Here is a 21156-nt window from a genome sequence, read left to right as displayed (position 1 = left end):
AATATCACTTCACAATCAATAAGCTACAAGATGACTTTATGATCCTTAATTCTATTTCATTACTACAAATAGTTACCAGAAGCAAAGATTTGAAGTAAAATATTTCATTAACCAACAGAACACCCGGGTTGCATTTTCAATATTTAACTACTACAACTTGCAATAACAATTTAAAGTCACTTTTTTTTTTTTTCCCTAGTGATAGTAACATGGAAATGATGATTTTACCACTCCTGGGAAGATTTTCTGCAGCCTGTCTGCTGCTGCCAGAGCCTTGGGCTTGCCCCCACTCAGGCAATCCTCGAACTCGTAGAGCGGCTGCCGCACGGGGTTGGAGTAGGAGATCTTGGCATTGTCCACAAAAGTGATTTTCCTCACCCCCCAGCCCTAAAGGAGAACAAAATTTTATAAAGATTGTTACAACAGCCCTGGAAAATCTTTTTGAGGAATGCCATACTCAATGTTGAGTTTTGCCCACTTTAAGTTCCAAAAGCTTTTGCAATTATTCAAAGGAACTGAAATAAGGGAACAGAATATTTGGGTGGTCCAAATATAGCATTTAACAGGAATCCCTCCAACCCTGCTGAATTGAGTGGAATGTGGTGAACATCCCTGAAAAGAATTATCAGCACAGTTATTTCAAGTGCTTCACTGTGAATTTGGTCTTTACAGCTTGTTAATTTGCTCCAGAATCTCTTTTTTAATATAAATTCAAAATATTCTGCCAAGGTTCCCTTACTATCTCATATTAGCAGAACTTCAGTTATTTATTTAGCTACAGATCTCACCTCTTGCCTGCAATTTATAATATAACTAACATGCATTCTGTGTATTTTGATGCATAGAATGCAATTTGCCTCTGTGTCTTGCCAGATGGACAAAAAAATAAAGAAATACAGAATTTATGAGAAACAGGGGATTATTTGTAAAATTAAGAATTTACCATCAAGGTCCTTGCAACACTACAGCCCAGGGTGCCAGCTCCCAGCAGCAGACACTTGGCAGCCACAATCTTTTCCAAATCCAGAGTAGGCACCAACCTCCAGCACATCAACTTCAAATTCAGATCCACGGATGATTCTGCTAACCTGTGCCATGGAATAAATAACAACTTCTGAACCCTCCTGTGCTTCTCCAACAAAGGAATTACTGATTTTTCAGCTGAATGAGTTAATTTGTAAAAATTTTTTTAAAGGAGAGAAAGAATTCAGCAGTGGGTAATATGAAAAACAAACAGGCAAGGGCTTCTGAAAAAGTAACAATGTAAAACTAAAATTTTAGTAATAAAATTGATGCAAGCATGAAAATAAAAATGATGTCTGAGCCAAGATTCCTGTTAAGCTAAGACAGACAATTTGTCCATACATTTTTGTGGGTTTTTTTAAACCTGGTTTCCTGTATCCAGTTACACCTGCCCTTAACATGAAATATTCCACTGTGCCCTAAAGCATGTGGGCAGCTCTCTGTGGAAGTTTGAGAAAGAAAAGGAGGCAGGAAATCTGTGTTCAAGCAAGGGGCAGATTTTTACACCCAACAGAACACAGGGTGTCAAAACTCTCACCAATGCAGGCCACTACAGCTCTGAGATTCCTGCAAGCTTCAATCCCTCACACATCATAAATAAAATCTCTTCAGCATCCAGTAAATCATCTGTCCAGCCAGGATTTAACCAGCAATTGTCAAGGCTGGCATTTTACCAACACCTCTGTGGGAAGCACTTATATAATTTACACAAGAAGATCAAGTTACCTAAAGAATTAAGAATTCTGAGCTGAACTTTTTGAATATCTGTGAAGACACTGAGAATTTCCACAAATGCTTGACAAAATGGCTTTGCTTGATGGGCAAAAAATCAGACCAGTAAGTTTTTCCAAGGCAAGGACACAGATGCAGACACACTGTGTCCCTATTCTTTTCAATCCATTGCCCAAACATTATGTACAGAAAGATAAAAATTATTGAGGTCACATTTCCTGAGCTCTTTTTGTCCCACTCTGAAAAATCCCAAATGCTTCTTTTCATAACACCCTGCAGGTTATGGAGTTCAATGAAATTACCACAGGTAACACTCTGACCTACATTTCACCCAGTTTTAAATAAAACAATCAGAATTTTCAACTAGAGTCCAAAATTGCCAAGATTTCTGCAGCAGGCAGTGCACTACTCTGTAAAGGTCCTTACCTCCAAAAGGAAAGTCCAGACAATATCCAGTGTCTGTTTTACTGCACATTTATTTCACATTCCAACTTGCTATGGATTAAATACAAGTAAAAAAACTATGGGAATTTAAAAGATAAAAAACAGACCTTTTTGGATCCATGCATTCACTGAGATTCACCATCCTTGGCCCCATGCCTCCCTTTTGGTTCTTCTCCCATCCAACAGCTTTTGGACAATCTGTTTAAAACATTTAAACCAAAAACAAACAAAAAACCAAAAACCACCAAAAACAAACAAACAAGCAAGAAAAAAGGAAAGAAAGAAAGAAAGAATCAAAACCTTAATATCATAGGACAGAAAAAAAAAATTTTGCCTGGACTTAATCCTATTGGAAAAAATTTTATTTTAAACCTGCCAGTAAATAACCTGTATTTTAACCTGCTATACAAATTGTGCTGTTTACATCAGTTGAAAGTTCCTGGAGAATGTCTTTGCTCTCAGGTGTCCTCTGTGCTGCTTTTGCCTGTTCAGCCTCAAACCCAGCACACAGCTGGCATCATTCCCCCTCAGATCTTTGATGTCAAGCTCAGTAAATTCAGAATTCAGTAGATTTTGCCAATTTCAGCCATCATTTCATGGTCCCTAGACCCCATCTGCAAATCCAGTGGAGAATTACAGATCTTAATTATATATAATTAAATAATTTGCAGCAATGACATGTGAAGCATTCAGAATTTTTTGCCTGAGGTAGAGAAATTTTGTGATACTGTCCTGTACCCAAAAATCTGAGATTATGTTTTAATATTTCAAGTCTACTGCTTTAAAATACACCTGGATGTGTCACTATGGGATTGAAGGAACAGTTCCACTCTGAGGCAGGCTTTTATCATTAAGAAATTTTGCATCCCATAAATTCACTATCACTTTTTTCTACCTAAGGGACTGTATAGAAATTCAACAAGAAAAAAAAATGAGAAAAATTGCTGTTTTATTGTATTTTCTATGACACCAGCAGGACTTTTCTTGGTTTTTTTAATTAGAAACACAATTAGAGGAGGGAAAAATTAAGAGAGGACATTTCCTCTCCCTTCTTTAATGAAAAAGGAACCATTTCACAGAAATCCAAACAATTTAAAATCCATTTGAAATAACTTAGCATAAGTAACAATTTTATAGTAGTAATTTATTTTGCCATGTCAGCAGGGATTAAGAAGAAAAAAATAAAAAGGGAAAAAATGTTTTGAATGGATTACCTGGGCCCAGGGGTGTCTCTGGCAGTTTGATTTCAAAGATGATGCTGTGTGAGATGTCTCTGACCCCCTGCATGGTCCTGTCTCTGAAGCAGAGCACCTCAACCCTCTGCAGAACACTGCCCCTGCCATTAAAATAATAATAAATAGAGACACATGAAACTTCTTTAATAGAAAAGGGATTTGTTTTAACCTCCATGTCACACAGGTTCTGAATGAGGCTTTTAGTCTTGGTACTGAACACTTGTCTTTATCAGGTATAGAAAGGAAAGAATTCCTCAAGTGTAAGAAAATTGCTGGTTTGGTGTGAAACAGCTCCAAAGCAATGCCACTGTCAGACTGTCCTTGAATTTATCCTGCACTGCACAAACTGCAGATTTAGAAGAATAAAAAGCAGAAAAGCACCAGAGCACACATCAGGTGACACAGTGGGACTTGGCTGTGGTACCAAGATCCTCTGAGTTCTCAATATATGTAATTTTTCCTCTTTGTGATTCCAATTCCCTAACAAAAAATGAGAATTTTAGTGCCTAAACCCCTCTGAACCCCAAAGCTGTGTAAATGTAACACTCAAAACTATGGAAATGCAATTTAATTACATTTTTGTTACAGCAACCCAAATTAATTTGATCATTTAAATCCTTTCTTTCAAAACTCAGAGTGTAAAACTGTGTCTTGTCTTCCCATCTTCTCCCCAAAAAAAAAAAAAAAATCAAGTGGTACAAGAAGAAGCCCTAAGAATAACTGATTTTTAAGATAAGTCTGCTATTATTTGACATTAATTATATAAATTTACAGAGTATTTTAAACAAGATTTGACACAGCAGGGTGTGAAGCTGCCATTTCCAGGTGCATGCATCCATGTGAGGATTAGTATTAATAGGAATTTGTGACTGACAGAAATAAAAAACAGAATAATGCACAAAATCAGAATCACTCCAAGTGGGTAATGTCAAGGGAAAAAGCAAAATCTTAGGTGGGTGATATGACTGAAATGCCATGGGGAGAAAAAAAAATCTCATTTAATATCAACCAATAAATAATGTTTGTGGGAAAGAATAAAACAGATACCATTTGTGGGCTGCCAGGATCAGGAAGTTTCTCAGTGGCCATCCTGGATACTGGGATAAATTACAGGGATCATAAACTCCAACTGTCACCTGCAAATCAAATTGTTCTACATGAGAAGTCATCTATCCACAGTCATGCAAAGGTTATTTGGCATTTTTAAATAAAAATTCTGGACAGGGCAGGCCTACACATACATTTTGAAGATTTATAAATATTTAATCCATGGCCACATCATGTTTTCCTGAAGCTTTTGCCACATCTTTGAGATTTATATTCAGTTTGGCCTCTTTAGGGACACTGGATGTTCACTGCAATAAATACATTTTCATTACCTTAAAAACACAATTATGAGGGAAGTCTAGCAATTGAAGCCTTGCTCCCAAGCCAAAATTCTGCATTGATTTTGGGATGATCAAAAAGAGAAAGGGCACAGGCCAGCAAGAGATCAAATCAAAGGGAAAACAGCATAAAAATCACTTTACAGCCACCCTGAGGACACAACCACTGTGCCCAGCTCAGTATTAGAGCCTCAAACCATTCACAGATTAAATATTTAATTACAGAAAATTATATAAAATTCTCATTACCTTTTCTCCTTGGTCTTGAAAGAAGCCATCCCACCTTTTCAGCAGGGATATTGTGACAGAATTATCATGATACTTAATTAAAAAGTAAGGCAGGGCTGTCACCCCCTCCTCCTGGCAGAGGTCATCATAGGCTTTCTGCAGGGCTTCAATCTAAGGGTGAGAAGAAAACCAACAGTTTTAACAATTTTGCACTTTAATATGAAAGAAACTAAAAATTTTTAAACTTTTATATAAAAAATTAAAATTAACTTCTTTTTCTTGTCTAATCATGTATTTTCTTTTATTATTAATTTTTTTTTGTTTATTAATTTTGTAATTTTAATGAGTTGGCTCAAGGGATGCCCCTTTATAAAGATTTTTTCAAAATTAGTTTCAAAACCAAAGCTATATGCATAACTACACATGAATTTTAATTTTTATATACAGCCTAACATATCTATATCAAAAATAAATATATAATATACAGCTTAGCATAATCACCTCTTCAAGAATTGTTTGCCATGTCTGCATCTAAACTGAGGCAATTCAAACAATCATGGAACAACAGGTAAACAAAAAACCAACGTTAAAATTTAAAAAAAAAGCAAAGATTTTAAAAGAAATTAGAGTCTTCAATTAATTCAGTTTGCGGCAACAAAAAAACCTGGGTTTTAAAGCTCACAGAAGTTCTCAGTGTTGCAGAATTCACAATGTTTAGGATTTTGAATACCTGATTTAGTGAGAACCTGTCCCCAAGACACACAGGTTTCTGAGTTATATGAATTCCATCAGGGAAGCAGAGAGCAGGGTAGCAAAACCAATAATAGAAATGATACTTTTTTAAATCCTAGAGAAAAAAAATTGTAAAATTACATAACAAAGAGACAAAGTAAATTGTATAATACTAATTAAAATCAATGGGTTATGATTTTAAGTATGGGAACCACAGGGATCTTTACCTCTCAATGACTTTAGAAGATCATAAAAATACTAAAAGACTTTCATCCTCTGTATATGTCTTAATTTAAGATTTAAACAATGTGTGTACAATCCTTCAGGTTTTGTTAGTTTGAGAACTTAGTAAAACTTTCACTGTATTAAATATTAAACTCTTTTACTTAATTTTACTGATCTCTATAACCAGCTTACAAGTTTACCTGTAAAGATTTTTATAAAGAATCTTTACAAGATTACCATCAGGTAATCTTATACATTTGAAGAAAATAATATAAAATATATATTAATACAGCATTATTATGAATACAAAAGATGCTAATACTCCTAAAAGAAAAGGAGTAGTAGGAGACACAAATTATCTGTACTCACTGCAAATGTCAACAGCAGGAACCTGTTCAGGAGCATTGGGTTCTCCAGAGCAGCTCCAGATTTGATTGATTCCCAAATCTGCCACAGATTGAGGGGACAAGAAGGAAGAAAAAGGGCAGAGAAACACCAAGAGAACATGAGAACAGCTGCAAAAATCTGTAATTTTCCCAGCTACCTTTAAAGTATGCAAATAAACATTCACTGTGATCTTCTCTAACTGAATTTGTCCATTATTATCTGTGTTAAAAGCATTTTAAAGGTCAGACAACAGGGAATTATGAGGAATGCAAAAAAAAAAATTCCTAGTTTGGAGTGAAGATGTGCATAAAAACCTTATTACTCAAGGCAATTAATTAAAGGAATCAAGGACTGCTCAAAGTAAAGCATCTTAAATTTGACTTCACATGTCCCCAGGCCATGAAATTAAATTTACTGGTGACAGTGCAGGCAGACCTGCCCCTCCAACCCATCTTTCTCTTGCTTTATCTCAGGTTTCTTGCTGCTGTGGAGCTTCCCCATCTCTTTGTCACACAAATAAACTGCAGAAATCTGAGTTTAAAATCAGACACTGCTGGTTTTTGGGTATGAAGACAAATTTTAATAATGTGCTCTACAGAATTCAAGTCCCTGGCAGCTCCAAGAGCATTGTAGAGCTTAAAATGTGATGGAGCTCTCCAAGTAGAATTAGTTCTCATTAATTAAATTAGGTTCTACTCTCTTGTAGAGAACAGTAAAAAGCAAACACCAAACTCTTCCTCCCAGAATAAGCTAAATCTTGAGGCTGCTCAGGACTGGAGTACCTCTAAATTTGGGGCAGAGTGTAAAGCACCTCAAGTGGTAAAAAGGATTTGGAAACACTCAGTGATTTGATTTTAAATCTTACCTCATTTGCTTCCTTGTCCAGAAGTGCTTTCTTATCACAGGATTTGAAAGTCTCAAAAGTGTTGGTGTTATACAGAGTTCCAAAAGCAGGACAGCAACGTGCTGGTATTGAAGCATTCCTGAAAAAAAAAAAAGGAAGGAAAACTCTGGGCATTAATACAGTCATCAGCTGCAGTGCAAACTTAAATCATCAAATGATGAGGCAAAAAATTAACATCACCTCTAAGGAAAACATCTTTATGAATATGGATTGATGGAATAACATCATGCAAACACACATCACCATCATGGCCTCAAAAATACATCTGGCATCTGTGTTTGCTCCAGGCAGAGTGACACTAAATCAGGGACTGAAGCTTTTAAATTCTGATCAAATAGAAGCTACCCATGACAAATGGGATTTGCACTGAGAAAAACGAATTTGGGCTAAGCTTAGATGTCAGTGTTGTACTCACATAAAGAGTTAGTTAAAATTTGATGTTTAAAACATATCCCCAAAGGAAACCCAAGCCAGACAAAAGACTGAGCAGCTTCTGTAATTTATAACATCAGCAGCTGGAGAGGCTGCTGTTTGCAAATAGTATTTGATTTTTGAAACAAAGTAGGTAAAAACCCTACAATGTTCCCTTAATTTACAGGTCTGATTGATTTCATTGTCTCCTTTAACACTGTTCTTAAAACGTGGTTATTTCCCAGTCGCAAGAGAGAAACACTTTGGAAGAGATTACAGTGTAACAACCAGGGACTGTAAAAACTATTTGAAATCCTAATTAAAGCTGTAAGGGAAGGAGTCAAATTACTAAAAAAACCTCCCTAATGCAAAAAGCTGAGGAAATGGGGAGGAAAAAAGCCATTTTATATAAACATACATACAGAAAGTGAGTGAATCTGAGAATTCAGAATATTTTAAATTCAGCCAGAAGAAGTTAGTTTTTTGTGACTCAAAGCAATCTCTCTGCTGTTATAAAGTTCATTAAAATGTTATTTATTCTAATGTAGAGTTTCTCTAACTAATACATCGATTTTATGCCAGGAAAGTGTTTTCACACCCAAAAGAAGGTAAACCACAGCCTGTACTTACATATCAAAGGCACTGAACTCCAGTGTCAAGCGAGCTGGCAAACCCAAAGGATCACCTGGACAAAAAAAAAAAAAAAAAAAAAAAAAAAAAAAAAGCTCCTTTTAAACTGAAATATTCGGGTTTTTTGTTGATGTCAATTTCCCAGTGAAACATTCAAAATTCCCAGCCATGCTTCCTAGTGTTTTAGCAAAACATCTGAACCGTGTCAGATGCTCAGAGGAGACACCTGAGCCGGTACAACACGGTCAGCTCGCACCCACCATTGTAGTAGTAGCCCTTGATGACTTTGGGGGTCTCGTCCAGCCGGTACTGGTTGAGCTTCCTCTGGGTGAGCTCGTGCCAGAACCCCGCATCCAGGGCGCTGCTGAAGGGAGCGAACTGCAGCGTGGAGAGCGCGGCGCGGCCGGGATCCCCGCCCGCAGCGGCCATGGCGGGGCTGGGAGCGCTGCGCGGAGCCCTGCAACCGAGAGAGAGAGAGAGAGAGAGCGGGAGTGAGGAACGGCAGCGGGACACGGCACCGGGACACGGCACCGCTGCTGCGGGGAGCCCTGCAACCGAGAGAGAGAGAGAGGAGTGAGGAACGGCAGCGGGACACGGCAGCGGGACACGGCACCAGCACCGAACACTGATACCGCACACTGACACGGCACCGAAGATGGACACGGGACTGACACCGGCACCGGACACAGACACGGCACCGACACCAAACACTGACACGGGACCGACACTGCACACAGACACGGCACCAGCACCGGCACCGAACACCGCACACAGACACGGCACCGACACCAAACACTGACACGGGACCGACACCGAACACCGCACACAGACACGGCACCGGCACCTGGCACCGAACACGGACACGGAACCATCCCCGCACAGCGACACGGGACCCACAAGGGACCTACACGGGTCCGGGATCGGGACCAGCCCCACACAGCCACACGGCCCCGACACCGGCCCCACACGGCCACACGGGCCCCGACACCGGCCCCACACAGCCACACGGCCCCGACACCGGCCCCACACCGCCACACGGCCCCGACACCGGCCCCACACAGCCACACGGGCCCCGACACCGGCCCCACACAGCCACACGGCCCCGACACCGGCCCCACACGGCCACACGGGCCCGACACCGGCCCCACACGGCCACACGGGCCCCGACACCGGCCCCACACGACCACACGGGCCCCGACACCGGCCCCACACAGCGACACGGGCCCGACACCGGCCCCACACAGCCACACGGGCCCCGACACCGGCCCCACACAGCCACACGGGCCCCGACACCGGCCCCACACAGCGACACGGGCCCGACACCGGCCCCACACAGCCACACGGCCCCGACACCGGCCCCACACAGCCACACGGGCCCGACACCGGCCCCACACAGCCACACGGGCCCGACACCGGCCCCACACAGCCACACGGGCCCCGACACCGGCCCCACACGACCACACGGGCCCCGACACCGGCCCCACACAGCGACACGGGCCCGACACCGGCCCCACACAGCCACACGGGCCCCGACACCGGCCCCACACAGCCACACGGGCCCCGACACCGGCCCCACACAGCGACACGGGCCCGACACCGGCCCCACACAGCGACACGGCCCCGACACCGGCCCCACACAGCCACACGGGCCCGACACCGGCCCCACACAGCCACACGGGCCCGACACCGGCCCCACACAGCCACACGGGCCCGACACCGGCCCCACACAGCGACACGGCCCCGACACCGGCCCCACACAGCGACACGGCCCCGACACCGAGCCCACACAGCGACACGGCCCCGGCCGCTCGGCACGGGGCAGCCCCCGCCTCATCTACGCATGACTGCAGCGGCGGGGGCCGGCTGAGGCGCGGACACACGGGCCGCGGGGGCTGCAGGGGGCAGTGCGGGGATGGTGTGCGGGGATGGTGCCCGGAGCCGGCAGGACCCGCCCGCTCCATCCCCGCTCCCCTCACCGGCTGCGCCGCTCGCTCCGCACTTCCGGCATCATCGGCCGGCGCGCGCCGGTGACGTCACCCCGCCTCGCCCACGTGACGGGGCGGCGGCGCAGAGTGATGGCGTCACGGGGCGCGGTGGGCGGGAAGGGTGTGAGGCGGGGGCGGTGCCTGTCGCGATTCTCGTCCCGATCGCGATCGCCGTTCTTGTCCCCGTCCCGGTCCCAGCGGGATCCGTCGGTGCATCCTTTGTCTCGCTGCAGGCCGGCGCAGCCGCGGCTCAGGCGGGCCCGTGTCCCGCAGCACTCGGAGCCGTGTGTCCAGTGCCGTGTCCTGCTCCAGCCTCCCCGGCACACAGCAGAGCCCTCACAAAATCTGCAGTTGTTTTAGATGGTGGGGAAAGGCCAGAATGTGCACCTGCACTGTCCTGCCCGCAGCATTTCCTGAAAACACGGGGAAAAGCGCGATGAAATCTGGCTGCGGCGTGCCGGGATTCACTCCTGTCCCAGCAGATGTCCCCACTGGCGTGAGGAACGCTCCCTGAGGGATTCTGTGGTTTTGTAATTTTGCGTGTGATAATTGAGAAAAGATTTGTCTTAATCATAAAAGTATTGGGGTTTGTAGAAACCAGAATACTTAGGTCTGAAATGAAGCATGACATAAAGAAAGGAAAATATATGATTAAATTATTTTGGTTTAAATCCTCCTGTTACGAATATTATGTTTCTAAATAAGTTGTATTTACTGACAGCTTGCAGAACAAGGCTTTCACACAGCCCAACAGATTCTACAAAATCAGGTTTCCTGATTTGTGTGATCGATTGCAGCCTATCCCTGAGACCAGATTTCCTGACTTCTGCCATTCCTTATCTACCAAGAGCAGATGTTATCTATGGGACTTGACAAATTTTCTAGAGACTCACATCTTGCTCTGGCTATATAAAATAAAGCAATCTGAATTTTGCTGAATATTTATAACATTTATAACATGTGCCTGCAAAACCAGGTGCACTCCCACCACACCTCCATCCCAGCACATCTCCCTGAAATCCCCAGGCTCCCGTTGTGTTCTTTAGAAGCTCTGTGTCCTCTGACCTTGCTTGTGAACTGGAAAAAGCTGAAAATATTTTGCAGGAAACCACGCCTGAAATATTCTCCTGAGCCTTGGCCCCACGTTGGTGGGAGGCTTCTCCATTTCTTACAGTAATATGCTTTTCTCTGCTTCCCTCCCAGAGCAACTGGAATTGCCTGCTCAGTGAAATAAACAGACATTTTCTTAGCTACTTGCTGTTTAAATTATCCCATTTCCCTGTTTTATTGTTCTCTAATAGATCACAAATCCCCTGTCTTTGCTATTAAGTTACACAAAGATCATGGGCAAAATGACTTGAGATTAAAAAAATATTAAGGCAGCTTTATTTTCCTGGGTTTATCCGTTTGAATGTCCTTTATTTTTACCAAAGGTTTTTGTTGTTACAGTCACCATCATTTTAGACCAATTTTCAATGATCTTGCTGAGGTTTTGTCATGTATTAGTACATTTTAAGGTCAGAAAAGGCAATTTTCATGATCAACAGGACAGGTTTCTTGATAACTCCCAGCAGCCTGTGGGTAAATGTTTTTTTTCAGCACTAATAACTGTGGCTGGCTTTTATTTCCTCAGGGATCATCTAAATTACCATCCATTTTGGCCAGAATTGCTGTTGCAAATCAGAATAGAAAAAAACCCACAATTTAATGGCTGTGAACTTCAGCAATTGTTTGTGAAAGGCCAGGGATTAGAGCATGTGTTTCAAAAGCTTCTGTTCTCTGCTCCAAAAGGTGCATTTCACTACCTGTGCAGGTGTTCCTCCTGCAGTGAACCAGTTGTCTGAATTCTGCAATGAATTGTGTTGGTTTTGTCTTCTCTCCCTGCATTTTGCCTCATTGCTCCTAGATTTAAGTTTCCTAACTGCAGTTTTTCCCGTGTGCAACTTGAAACCAAAGTCAATCTCTGAGCCTTGCATAATACACTGAAATAGACTGAATTTTAGTTTATTCCTTTAGCACATTTCCCAGATTTATTAAAATTCAGATATATCAGGGCTTCATTTAATATTACATCCTTTAAATACAATTCAGAAAGTGTTCAGGACGTGGGAAATTCATCAGCACAACAAAAGGAACGAGAGAACTTTATTTTTTCTCTGTAACACCAAAGCCAGCCCTGCTTTCAGCTGCACTTCAACACCCTCTTGGTCTCTTTTCCAACACTGAGTATTCTGTTGTGGTTTTTTCCCTGAAATATTTGACAGCAAGATTTATGAAATACAATTAAATATAAAGGGTAGAAAAGGTAAACATATTTCATGTATAATCAACTATACAAGTCTAGAAACAGCAGCACACCCTTCTGCAGTAGATGGTGACAGTATATTGAGCATGGAAACTCTTTTGGGACATAAAAATTCTACTTTTTTCCAGCAAAGTTAATGTACAGTTAATATAGGCATGATATCAAAGAGATACAGTAAGATACACAGTAAAACTTGACATTTGATGAAAAGTTTGTGATTTGGAGGAAGCTATAAATAAATAGGGAAGTTTTTTTAAACAGTTGGAAGTTCTTTCTTTGACTGTGCAAAGTGCCTCCACTTGCAAATCTCACTTCACAAGCAATGTGTTTAATGGAGTAAGTTGAAAGAAAAAAAAAATGCTTTTGGCCAATCACAGAAATGTGATTTCTTCTTTTTCTGTAGCTGAATAATTTATAATTGCTGAAAACATCTATTTGCATCTCCATTTCTGTGATGGAAGTGGTGATCTAAATGGTAAAATGTTGACAACAGTGTAACAGTTCATATATTGACCTTGAGTTCTTCAGATTCTTGATCTGAAGTGTTACAGCTATTAAATGCACGTTTCCCCCTTTTACTAACACTTCTCTGTAGATTACAGCTTGCCAAAGTCTTTTACTGTACCCATCCTTTGAAACTGGAACATTTTGTTTGGTTGAACTCCTGAGCTTCACTTAGAGCCGTGAAAAAACCCCAGCCCAGCATCAATGAATGTGAAGGATCTTTTTAAAAGTCTTCTTGAAATTGTGGTTGCAGAGAGGATACAGGAATGGGTTTAGGGTGGAGTTGATGTAGCCCAGCCATATGGTGACCCTGTGCAGTTCTGAGAGCTGTTGGTGGTCCTGGAAGGTTACCACCATGAACAGCACGAAGTAGGGGATCCAGCAGAGCATGAAGGCTGCCATGATCACCCCCAGCTGCTTGGCTGCCTTCCTCTCCCTGTTCCTGTGCTGGTGGATGCTCCTGGAGTGGCCGTGCAGGGTGTGCCAGGTTTTCCTGAGGAGCCCCAGGGCCCGGGAGTCCCTGCGCTCGGTGCTTGCCTGGGGGCAGCAGGCTCCCGTGGGGCTGGGGCTGGGCTGCTCGGCGCGGGGGGTCACCTCGGTGAAGGTGTGGGTGTCAGATCCCACGCTGGAGTCGCTGTCCTGGCTGTCAGGCTGCTCCTTGTCCCCAGCTTTTCTCGTGGCACACACCCCCTTCTTCCCTGCTGTGTCCGAGCCAGGCTCGGGCTTGGCTGTGCTGAGAGACAAGCAGCTCCACTTTGGGACCTTCCCGTTGCTCAGTGCCTCGGGAGCCTTGTCAGGGTGGCTGAAAGGAAGCTCTGCCTCTATTCTTTGGGGCTCTGCTTGCTTGTCTGTGCCAGGGCTGTCCTCACCTAAGATTTGCTTCTGGAGGCAGATATTTTTCTCACCCTTGGTCTTGGTCTGATGCGCGTTTTTTTCCATGGCAGACCAGTAAGAGCCATCGGTGAGCTCTCGGTGCTGGCAGTGTTTCCGAACAGTTCTGAAGATTCTGCAGTAGAACCACAACATCAGCAGGGAGGGCAGGTAGAAGTTGAAAATGGCCGTCAGCACTTTAAACCAGGTGACCTGGAAGAACTCCGTCTCGCACTTGTCCGCTGCCACCTTCCTCTTGCCGCTGTTGGCAAAGACGTGCCAGCCCAGGATGGGGATGACCCAGGTGAAGGAGAGCAGCCAGACGCCCAGGATCAGCAGCGACGCCCTCATCTTGGTGCGGTACCTCAGGTACCCGAGCGGCTGCTGCACCGAGCGGTAGCGGTCCATGCACAGCACAAAGAGGTTGAAGATGGAGGCTGTGCTGGCCACATAGTCCATGGAGAGCCAGAACAAGCAGGCTGGCAGCCCCAGGGGCCAGCGGGGGCTCAGCAGGTCCACGATGTGCAGCGGCATCACGGCCGCGCCCACGACCAGGTCGGCCACGGACAGGCTCACGATGTACAGGTTCCCCACCGTCTGCAGCTTCTTCTCCGTCTTCACAGCACACAGCACCAGGATGTTCATGACAATGGTGATCAGGGAAATGCTTCCCAGGAACAGGCCCAGCAGGGCTGAGGGAGCGTTGCTGGAGTTCTCTGTTGTGTTGTTGGACATCCTTGCCCTGGACAGAGTGGGAATTGCAGTGCACGTCCAGGCCTTGGGTGTTCAGTCATGGTTTGCACTCCTGGATGAAGACGTGTTGGGTTGCCTGGGGATTTTTATTTCCAGAACTAGAGAAAAGAAAAAGATACTCAGTCACTGTGGTAATAAGATAATAAAGCTAATTTGTGCCTCAGCTTAGCACTCTCCCTTTTAGGGCTTTCCTAAATAACAATTTTTTACAACATTTTACCTACAGGTAGTTTGTGTTTTATGAAACCCCACCAACCAATCCCAAACAGTTTTTATAGAGCTTAATCTATTTCTGACCCCAGAATCTCAGAATTCCTCACAGTTTTAATTCATTATGTCTCAGTAAACAGCTGATCATGAACCATAACATAAACTCCATATTGGCAAACCAATTTAAAATGTGGTAGCAAAAAGCAATATTAACATATTTTGTACTAAATGATTTAAACAAGCCAGTGCTTATTTACAACTTCCATCTGACAGTTTGAGAATCCAGGATTTGGCAGTCAGTAAGCAGTCATTCAAATTAGAGGTAATGAGTAATCTCTTCCTACACAATTTAGGCTCACACAGATTTCAAACATTTAAAGATGCCAGGCCTATTTGAGATCAAATGCAAAATAATAGGATTTTTCAGTATTAATTAGCATCTTCTGCTTCCCAACTGCTAACTTCATGTATTGATCCACAGTGCAGAATTGATTAATAGTATTTTAGATCTTGGAGCAAATGATCAATTGACCAAATTCTGCCTCCAGTCCATTGGTGAAAAATGTCTGTGAGAGCAGCACACACTTTGTGCCATTTCATAGCTTGTCAGAGTTTATGTTCTGGTAAACCTCTTAAAGCAATAAGGAAATAAAATTGAGACTGTAAATATATTTGCTCAAAGTGTTTACACAACTAGCATTGAGGATGTACTCACCCTCATAACTCTAAACATGGCCAGAGCAATACAGTGCAACAGATGGTTCAATAATCAGGATTTCCTATTGAAATTCAATGGTGCAATACTTCATTTTACTTTGTCGTTTTTATTCCAGTAATCAGGGTTTAAGCTCAAATCATTTGTGCTTCCTTATGAGAGGTCAAATTCCTTCTTGCCTGGGCTTTACTCACAGGTGGGTGTTGGGAGAGGAGCTGTGTCCTTGGGGCCAGCAGCATCCATAGGCAGAGGAGACAGGAGCAGCCTGGGGAGTGCTGTGATCCTGGATTCCTTCAGGCTCTGCCAGGACAATTCCTCTGTGGCAGCTGCTCACAGGTCCCAGAGCCCTCGAGCATCTCCTGAGAACAGGGACAGAAATTACTCCATGGATGTTTGGGACAGAAACTACTCCATGGATGCTGAGGACAGAAATTACTCCATGGTTATTTAGGACAGAATGTTGAGAATAGAAATTACTCCATGAATGTTAAGGACAGAAATCACTCCATGGATGTTTAGGAGAGAAATTACTCCATGGATGTTGAAAACAGAAATTACTTCATAGATGTTAAGGACAGAAATTATTCCATGGATGCTGAGGACAGAAATTAATCCATGGATGTTTGGGACAGAAATTACTCCATGGATGTTGAGGACAGAAATTACTCCATGAATGTCAAGGACAGAAATTACTCCATGGATATTTGGGACAGAAATTACTCCATGGATGCTGAGGACAGAAATTACTCCATGAATGTCAAGGACAGAAATTACTCCATGGATATTTGGGACAGAAATTACTCCATAGATGGTGAGGACAGAAATCACTCCATGGATGTTGAGAATAGAAATTAATCCATGGATGCTGAGGACAGAAATCACTCCATGGATGTTAAGGGCAGAAATTACTCCATGGATGTTGAGAATAGAAATTAATCCATGGTTGTTTGGGACAGAAATTACTCCATGGATGTTTTAAATCAGCGAGTCTGGAAAGTGATTACATCCCAGTCTGTGTCTTCCTCTCCACCTCTTCAAGTATGTTCAAGTGTATGGGGCATAGTCAAGGCAAGGAGCTGATCTAAAAACTTGGAATGAGTGATCTTTACTCTCACATATTCCCATTTAAAAGTATGGTAAAATAAAGGGAGAAAAAGCAACTTTAATTGAGCCTTCAACTGAAAAAAATAGCAGCAGAGAAAGCTGCCTGGTTAGACAGCTCTCCTTGGTTGCATATGGAATATATGAACTGCATTTGGGCTTGGACTGGCTGATCTCCAGAGCTCCTCCCAACACTAACAATTGTGGGATTCTGTGAATAAAACAGCAGAATGCAGTAAATGGTGTTCACTGCTTCCCAAACTTTCTCCTGAGCACTCCTGTGGTTGGATGGGGCAGGATTTAGGAAGCAACTTGCAGAATTGATCAGGGGTACTCCTGCTCCAAAGAAGGTTAGTGTGCCCTTTCTTCAGGAGCCACTGATGTAATTCCTTATCTCTAACTCTGCTGCCAGTAGAGGAAAGTAATAATAATAAATGAATGGGCTTTAGTGTTTGCACAGTTTAATTACACTGAAACAAAGTTCACTAAGGCAGAACAGACTTTTTAAAAAAACCAGCCCAAAACTTTGAATTGCTTTGTGGAAATTCTAAACCCTGACCTCACCATGAAATGCCTCTTTAATTTTTGCTGTCTGTGAAGAGCTTTTCCTACAGGGAGGCTCAGCAATCATGATTTGTTATTGTATTACATTTCCAAGAACAAGAATCTACAGGGAGATGCTAAGTGGATGCCTTGGTGCCTCATTAGTGCAGGTGCAATCTATTAAGCCCTGACTGAGTGGGAGTAAGTTTCTAGAAACTGATAGATTTTTAAGAAATTACAGCTGCAAAGAGCAAAATTCTTGTTTATTAAACTAAACTCGAGACAGAAAGTGAGATTTTAATTCAGATGGCCTTTACTCACCCTGTGGTACTTAAGAGACATTTTTATTTTATTAAATAGTGATTTTTTTTTCCTAAATCATCCTTGAGTTGTTGAAAGTATTAACATGCTAGAAGTTTGATTAATTTCCCTCTCAAAAACTCATTTATTTCGTTGTAGGGGGACAATCCATCTGCAATTCCTGCCAATATTCAAGGAATATTTTTGATAAAAAGTAAATGAAAAAACTTGGTAAACCTGCCTGTTGTTCCCATTCAAGTGACAATGTCTCAGTCCAGCCAGCACAGTTTGGAAGTGTAGTTTCAGTATCCCTCAAGAACACAACCAGCTACTTAATTAAACAATATTCTACACACCACTATTTACTTCCTATTTTTTCAAAGTAAATTTATTGTTTTTAAGTTTCAGCCTTAACCTGAAATTACCAGGAGATAGATACAGACTTTTTTGACCCTGGCTGGCATTTTTTTAACAACTCTCTTTAACACTTGGCCTGCATTCCATGAATATTAAAAAGAAGATGGACACATTCCAAAGAATGTTTTGACCTTCCAAATGTAAGCTCAGACTTCCATGAAACTCCTCTTCCGGCAGCTCAATTTTCTAGTTTAAATTTTTCTAAATGTCAGTTTTTCCATGACAAAATCCAGTCTTGTTCTTGTGACAGCATTTCCCAAATATGGATTATTTTTTTTGCCAAGAGATTGGAGAAAAATCTTGTCTTGACTAGAATCCCAGAGCTTCCAGATATGGTATTAATTTTCCCTGCTAGTCTAAACATTATCAATATCAACTAATTGGTCATCAATGTGACCTCTTAGCAAAACAGTATTTAAATGTAATTTTCCTTAAGTGCTGCTGTGCTGTGTTTACTCCATTACTGTAATAAGAGAATTTGCTATAAGTGCCAGACCTGTGAAATCACTTCTGTAATAGAAGAAAAGTCCTTTGATGCAGTAAATAAACCCATGAGCTGTAAAGTCCCATAAAAACAAAGGGGAATTTCCCAGGAATGTGGTTCCTTCAAAGCTGAGCAGCTGCAGTGGTTCCTTTCTTTTCTGGGTTTGGAACCTGTTATCCCAACTCAGTCTAACAGGACATCTTTCCTACAACGACAGCAAAAAAAAAAAAAAAAAAGATTTTTTTGGACTCCACCTTGTGCTACTACTGACTCCAATCCCTGACAACTGGAAAACTTTGTGGGTTTAATCCCTCTGCATCTGAAATACAATGAACTTTTAAAATTGTGACTCACCCTGTCATTCAAACATTAAGTTCTGGTTCTTTCCAAGTGGCTTGGGAAATCACTACTCACAGAAGTAAAAAACAATGTACGTGACTAAGAGTTGGCAGTTCTTTCAGCAGTGAGATTGATCACTATGAAAACTCTGGGGATGTACTTGAATTCACCTCAAGTGAACCTTTGGTGCCTTGGAACTGCATGAAAACCATCACAAAAAAGCTTAGATTTAAAAATTCTAGTAGGTGTGAGAAGTCACTGTCTCTTTGTAGTGGGAATAAAATTAAACCCTGTTACTGAAAGATTTATTTTACATCACTTTTTTTTTTTTTTTTTTTTAATCTCTAATTTAGAACCCCTATTTTCAGTCTCTTGAAACATCTGGTGAACTTACTGTAGTAATTCGATGAGTTCCTTCATAATTTAGCAATAACTCATTGAAAAAACAAAGCTTTTCCTTTCTAGAAATACACATCTGACTTAAACAAGCTCCTTTTATTATTTTTTTTTTACTTTTTCTCCTCCCCCTAGGCGGCTTTAATGTTTTTTGTTGGATTAAGCTGATAGCAAAAGGACACAGGGTCTCTTACAGTGAGAGAGCCTGGTGCTTTGCAAGTAAAAACTTTAAAAACATCTTATCCAAGATTTCCTATTCCTCTCCATCATTCCTGCCTGCAAAGGAAAGCCAGGGAAGGCTGCATTAAGAATGGGATAAGGTTTAGGGCAAGTTATGTCCCTGCTATAGGATCAACCCCCTCAGCATGTGCTGGACTTGTATTTGAGAAAAGATCTGTATGAAAATAATGCATTTACGATTTTTCCTCAATTGTTTTCAGAAGGGGGTGAGGTTTTAAGTTCTTTCTCTTCCTCTTTCTTCAGCCAAGCCACTGTTCTCCCTTGAACGAGGAACCAACCCCTCCCTGCCTGTTTTTCCCAGCCACGTACCTTTCCCTTCCCTTCCCTCACCAGAAAGATGCTTGAAACAAAACCACAAATATTTTCCGGGCAGACAGGAACTCCCCCGAACCATCTTAATTCAAGCGTGGCCATTAAATACAATGGAGAGTCTGGACTTTATCCATCTATTTCCCTTGCCTTCCTTTTCCACTTCCATCTGAGCATCCCCTTGCTGGTCTGACCCGCAGCGACTCTTCTCTGCTCCGGGGGCAGGGGGCAAACCTGGAACCTTTGGAGCCGCTGGATTTGCAGCTTGGACAAGTGTCCTCCGGGGCGGAGAGCTGGCTGAGCTTCCTGCAGGCTATTGATGCGCTTTGGGGATTTTCCTTCAGCTTGGTTTGCCCCTACGCGAGACCCTTTGCTGCTCTGGGCTGGGATGCGCCGGGTAAGGAGCAGCCAAAATCTGCCGCGGCTCCCAGTTCCTGCTGAGGCAGAGTTCTGGGAAGCGGAGTGTGTTTGTTGGTGAGTTGTGCTGCTCCTGTTGGCTTTTCCCCGCTCCTCTCGCTGCGCTCAGGTACCGCCGCAGCCTCAGCCGGGACTAGCGAGCACATCCAACCCCTCCAACCCCTCCAACCCCTCCAATCCCTCCCGCTGCCCCTCGGGCCGGCTCCCTCCGCCCTGTGCCCGCCGCTGTTCACTCACCGGAGCGAGGAGGAGAGCGGAGAGCGGCCGCGGCAGCTCCGGCGGCGGCGCCGGGCGGAGCCAGCCCTGCTGCCCGGGGCTGGGCTGGGCACGGCGGGGACGGCCGGGGGAGGCGGGCGGCGATGGGAGGCGATGGGATGGATGCGATGGGAAGGGATAGGATGCGATGGGAATCGGTGGGATGCGGTGGGATGCGGTGGGAGGTGATGGGATGCGGTGGGAGGCGGTGGGAGGCGGTGGGAGGCGGTGGGAGGCGGTGGGATAGATGGGATGGACGGGGTGGGAAGCGATGGGAGGCGATGGGATAGATGAGATGAGTGCGATGGGAAGCGATAGGATGCGATAGGATGCGATAGGAAGCGGTGGGAGGCGGTGGGATGCGCTGGGAGGTGATGGGATAGATGCGATAGGAAGCGGTGGGATGCAATGGGATGCGGTGGGATTCGGTAGGAAGAGATGGGATGCGGTGGAATGCGATGGGAGATGATGGGATAGATGCGATGGGAAGCGCTGGACGAGGTGGGAAGCGATGGGTTGCGATGCGAGGCTGTGGGAGGCGCTGGGATAGATGCGATGGGAAGCGGTGGGGTGCGGTGGGAAGAGATGGGAAGCGATGGGAGGCGGAGGGAAGCGGTGGGAAGAGATGGGAGGCGGTGGGATGAGATGGGAGGTGATGGGATAGATGCGATGGGAAA

The 21156-nt window shown here is 43.6% G+C and overlaps 2 protein-coding genes across 6 annotated transcripts in view; both read right to left on the bottom strand.

Annotated features, from left to right (window-relative positions):
* ATG7 (autophagy related 7) overlaps positions 1 to 10408 on the bottom strand; it is a 77083-nt gene extending 66675 nt beyond the window's left edge. For all 3 annotated transcript variants that reach the window (XR_008841451.1, XM_056501369.1, XM_056501370.1), the window contains exons 1-12: positions 10313 to 10408; positions 8597 to 8793; positions 8337 to 8391; positions 7257 to 7374; positions 6374 to 6451; positions 5778 to 5894; positions 5069 to 5218; positions 4482 to 4570; positions 3414 to 3535; positions 2307 to 2397; positions 944 to 1088; positions 229 to 387 (exon numbers count right to left, since the gene is read on the bottom strand). Coding sequence is in view for 2 of the 3 variants with exons in the window: in XM_056501369.1 (XP_056357344.1) it covers positions 229 to 387; positions 944 to 1088; positions 2307 to 2397; positions 3414 to 3535; positions 4482 to 4570; positions 5069 to 5218; positions 5778 to 5894; positions 6374 to 6451; positions 7257 to 7374; positions 8337 to 8391; positions 8597 to 8793; positions 10313 to 10347 (1356 nt within the window). In the remaining variant the exon portion in view is untranslated. The remainder of the gene's footprint in view (positions 1 to 228; positions 388 to 943; positions 1089 to 2306; positions 2398 to 3413; positions 3536 to 4481; positions 4571 to 5068; positions 5219 to 5777; positions 5895 to 6373; positions 6452 to 7256; positions 7375 to 8336; positions 8392 to 8596; positions 8794 to 10312) is intronic.
* Positions 10409 to 11458: 1050 nt separating this feature from the next.
* HRH1 (histamine receptor H1) lies at positions 11459 to 20557 on the bottom strand. 3 transcript variants are annotated; one of them, XM_056501844.1, is made up of 4 exons: positions 20462 to 20548; positions 18536 to 18728; positions 15873 to 16037; positions 11459 to 14851 (listed from the first exon to the last, which is right to left on the bottom strand). In XM_056501844.1, the coding sequence occupies exon 4, from the start codon at positions 14733 to 14735 to the stop codon at positions 13332 to 13334; it is 1404 nt and encodes a 467-aa protein (XP_056357819.1). In that variant the 5' UTR covers positions 14736 to 14851; positions 15873 to 16037; positions 18536 to 18728; positions 20462 to 20548; the 3' UTR covers positions 11459 to 13331. The 3 variants fall into 3 exon arrangements, with proteins under 3 accessions (XP_056357819.1, XP_056357818.1, XP_056357820.1); XM_056501843.1 differs by lacking the exon at positions 18536 to 18728 and having other exon boundaries at positions 20462 to 20557; XM_056501845.1 differs by lacking the exons at positions 15873 to 16037; positions 18536 to 18728 and having other exon boundaries at positions 20462 to 20551.
* Between the last annotated feature and the right edge of the window lie 599 nt (positions 20558 to 21156).

Source organism: Oenanthe melanoleuca, chromosome 12, assembly GCF_029582105.1.
Source record: "Oenanthe melanoleuca isolate GR-GAL-2019-014 chromosome 12, OMel1.0, whole genome shotgun sequence".
NCBI lineage: Eukaryota > Metazoa > Chordata > Aves > Passeriformes > Muscicapidae > Oenanthe > Oenanthe melanoleuca.
This window is presented reverse-complemented; position numbering and strand designations above follow the sequence as displayed.

Coding starts and splice junctions, on each gene's coding strand:
- HRH1 (XM_056501843.1), bottom strand. CDS start 14,735: ATGTCCAACAACACAACAGAGAACTCCAGCAACGCTCCCTCAGCCCTG.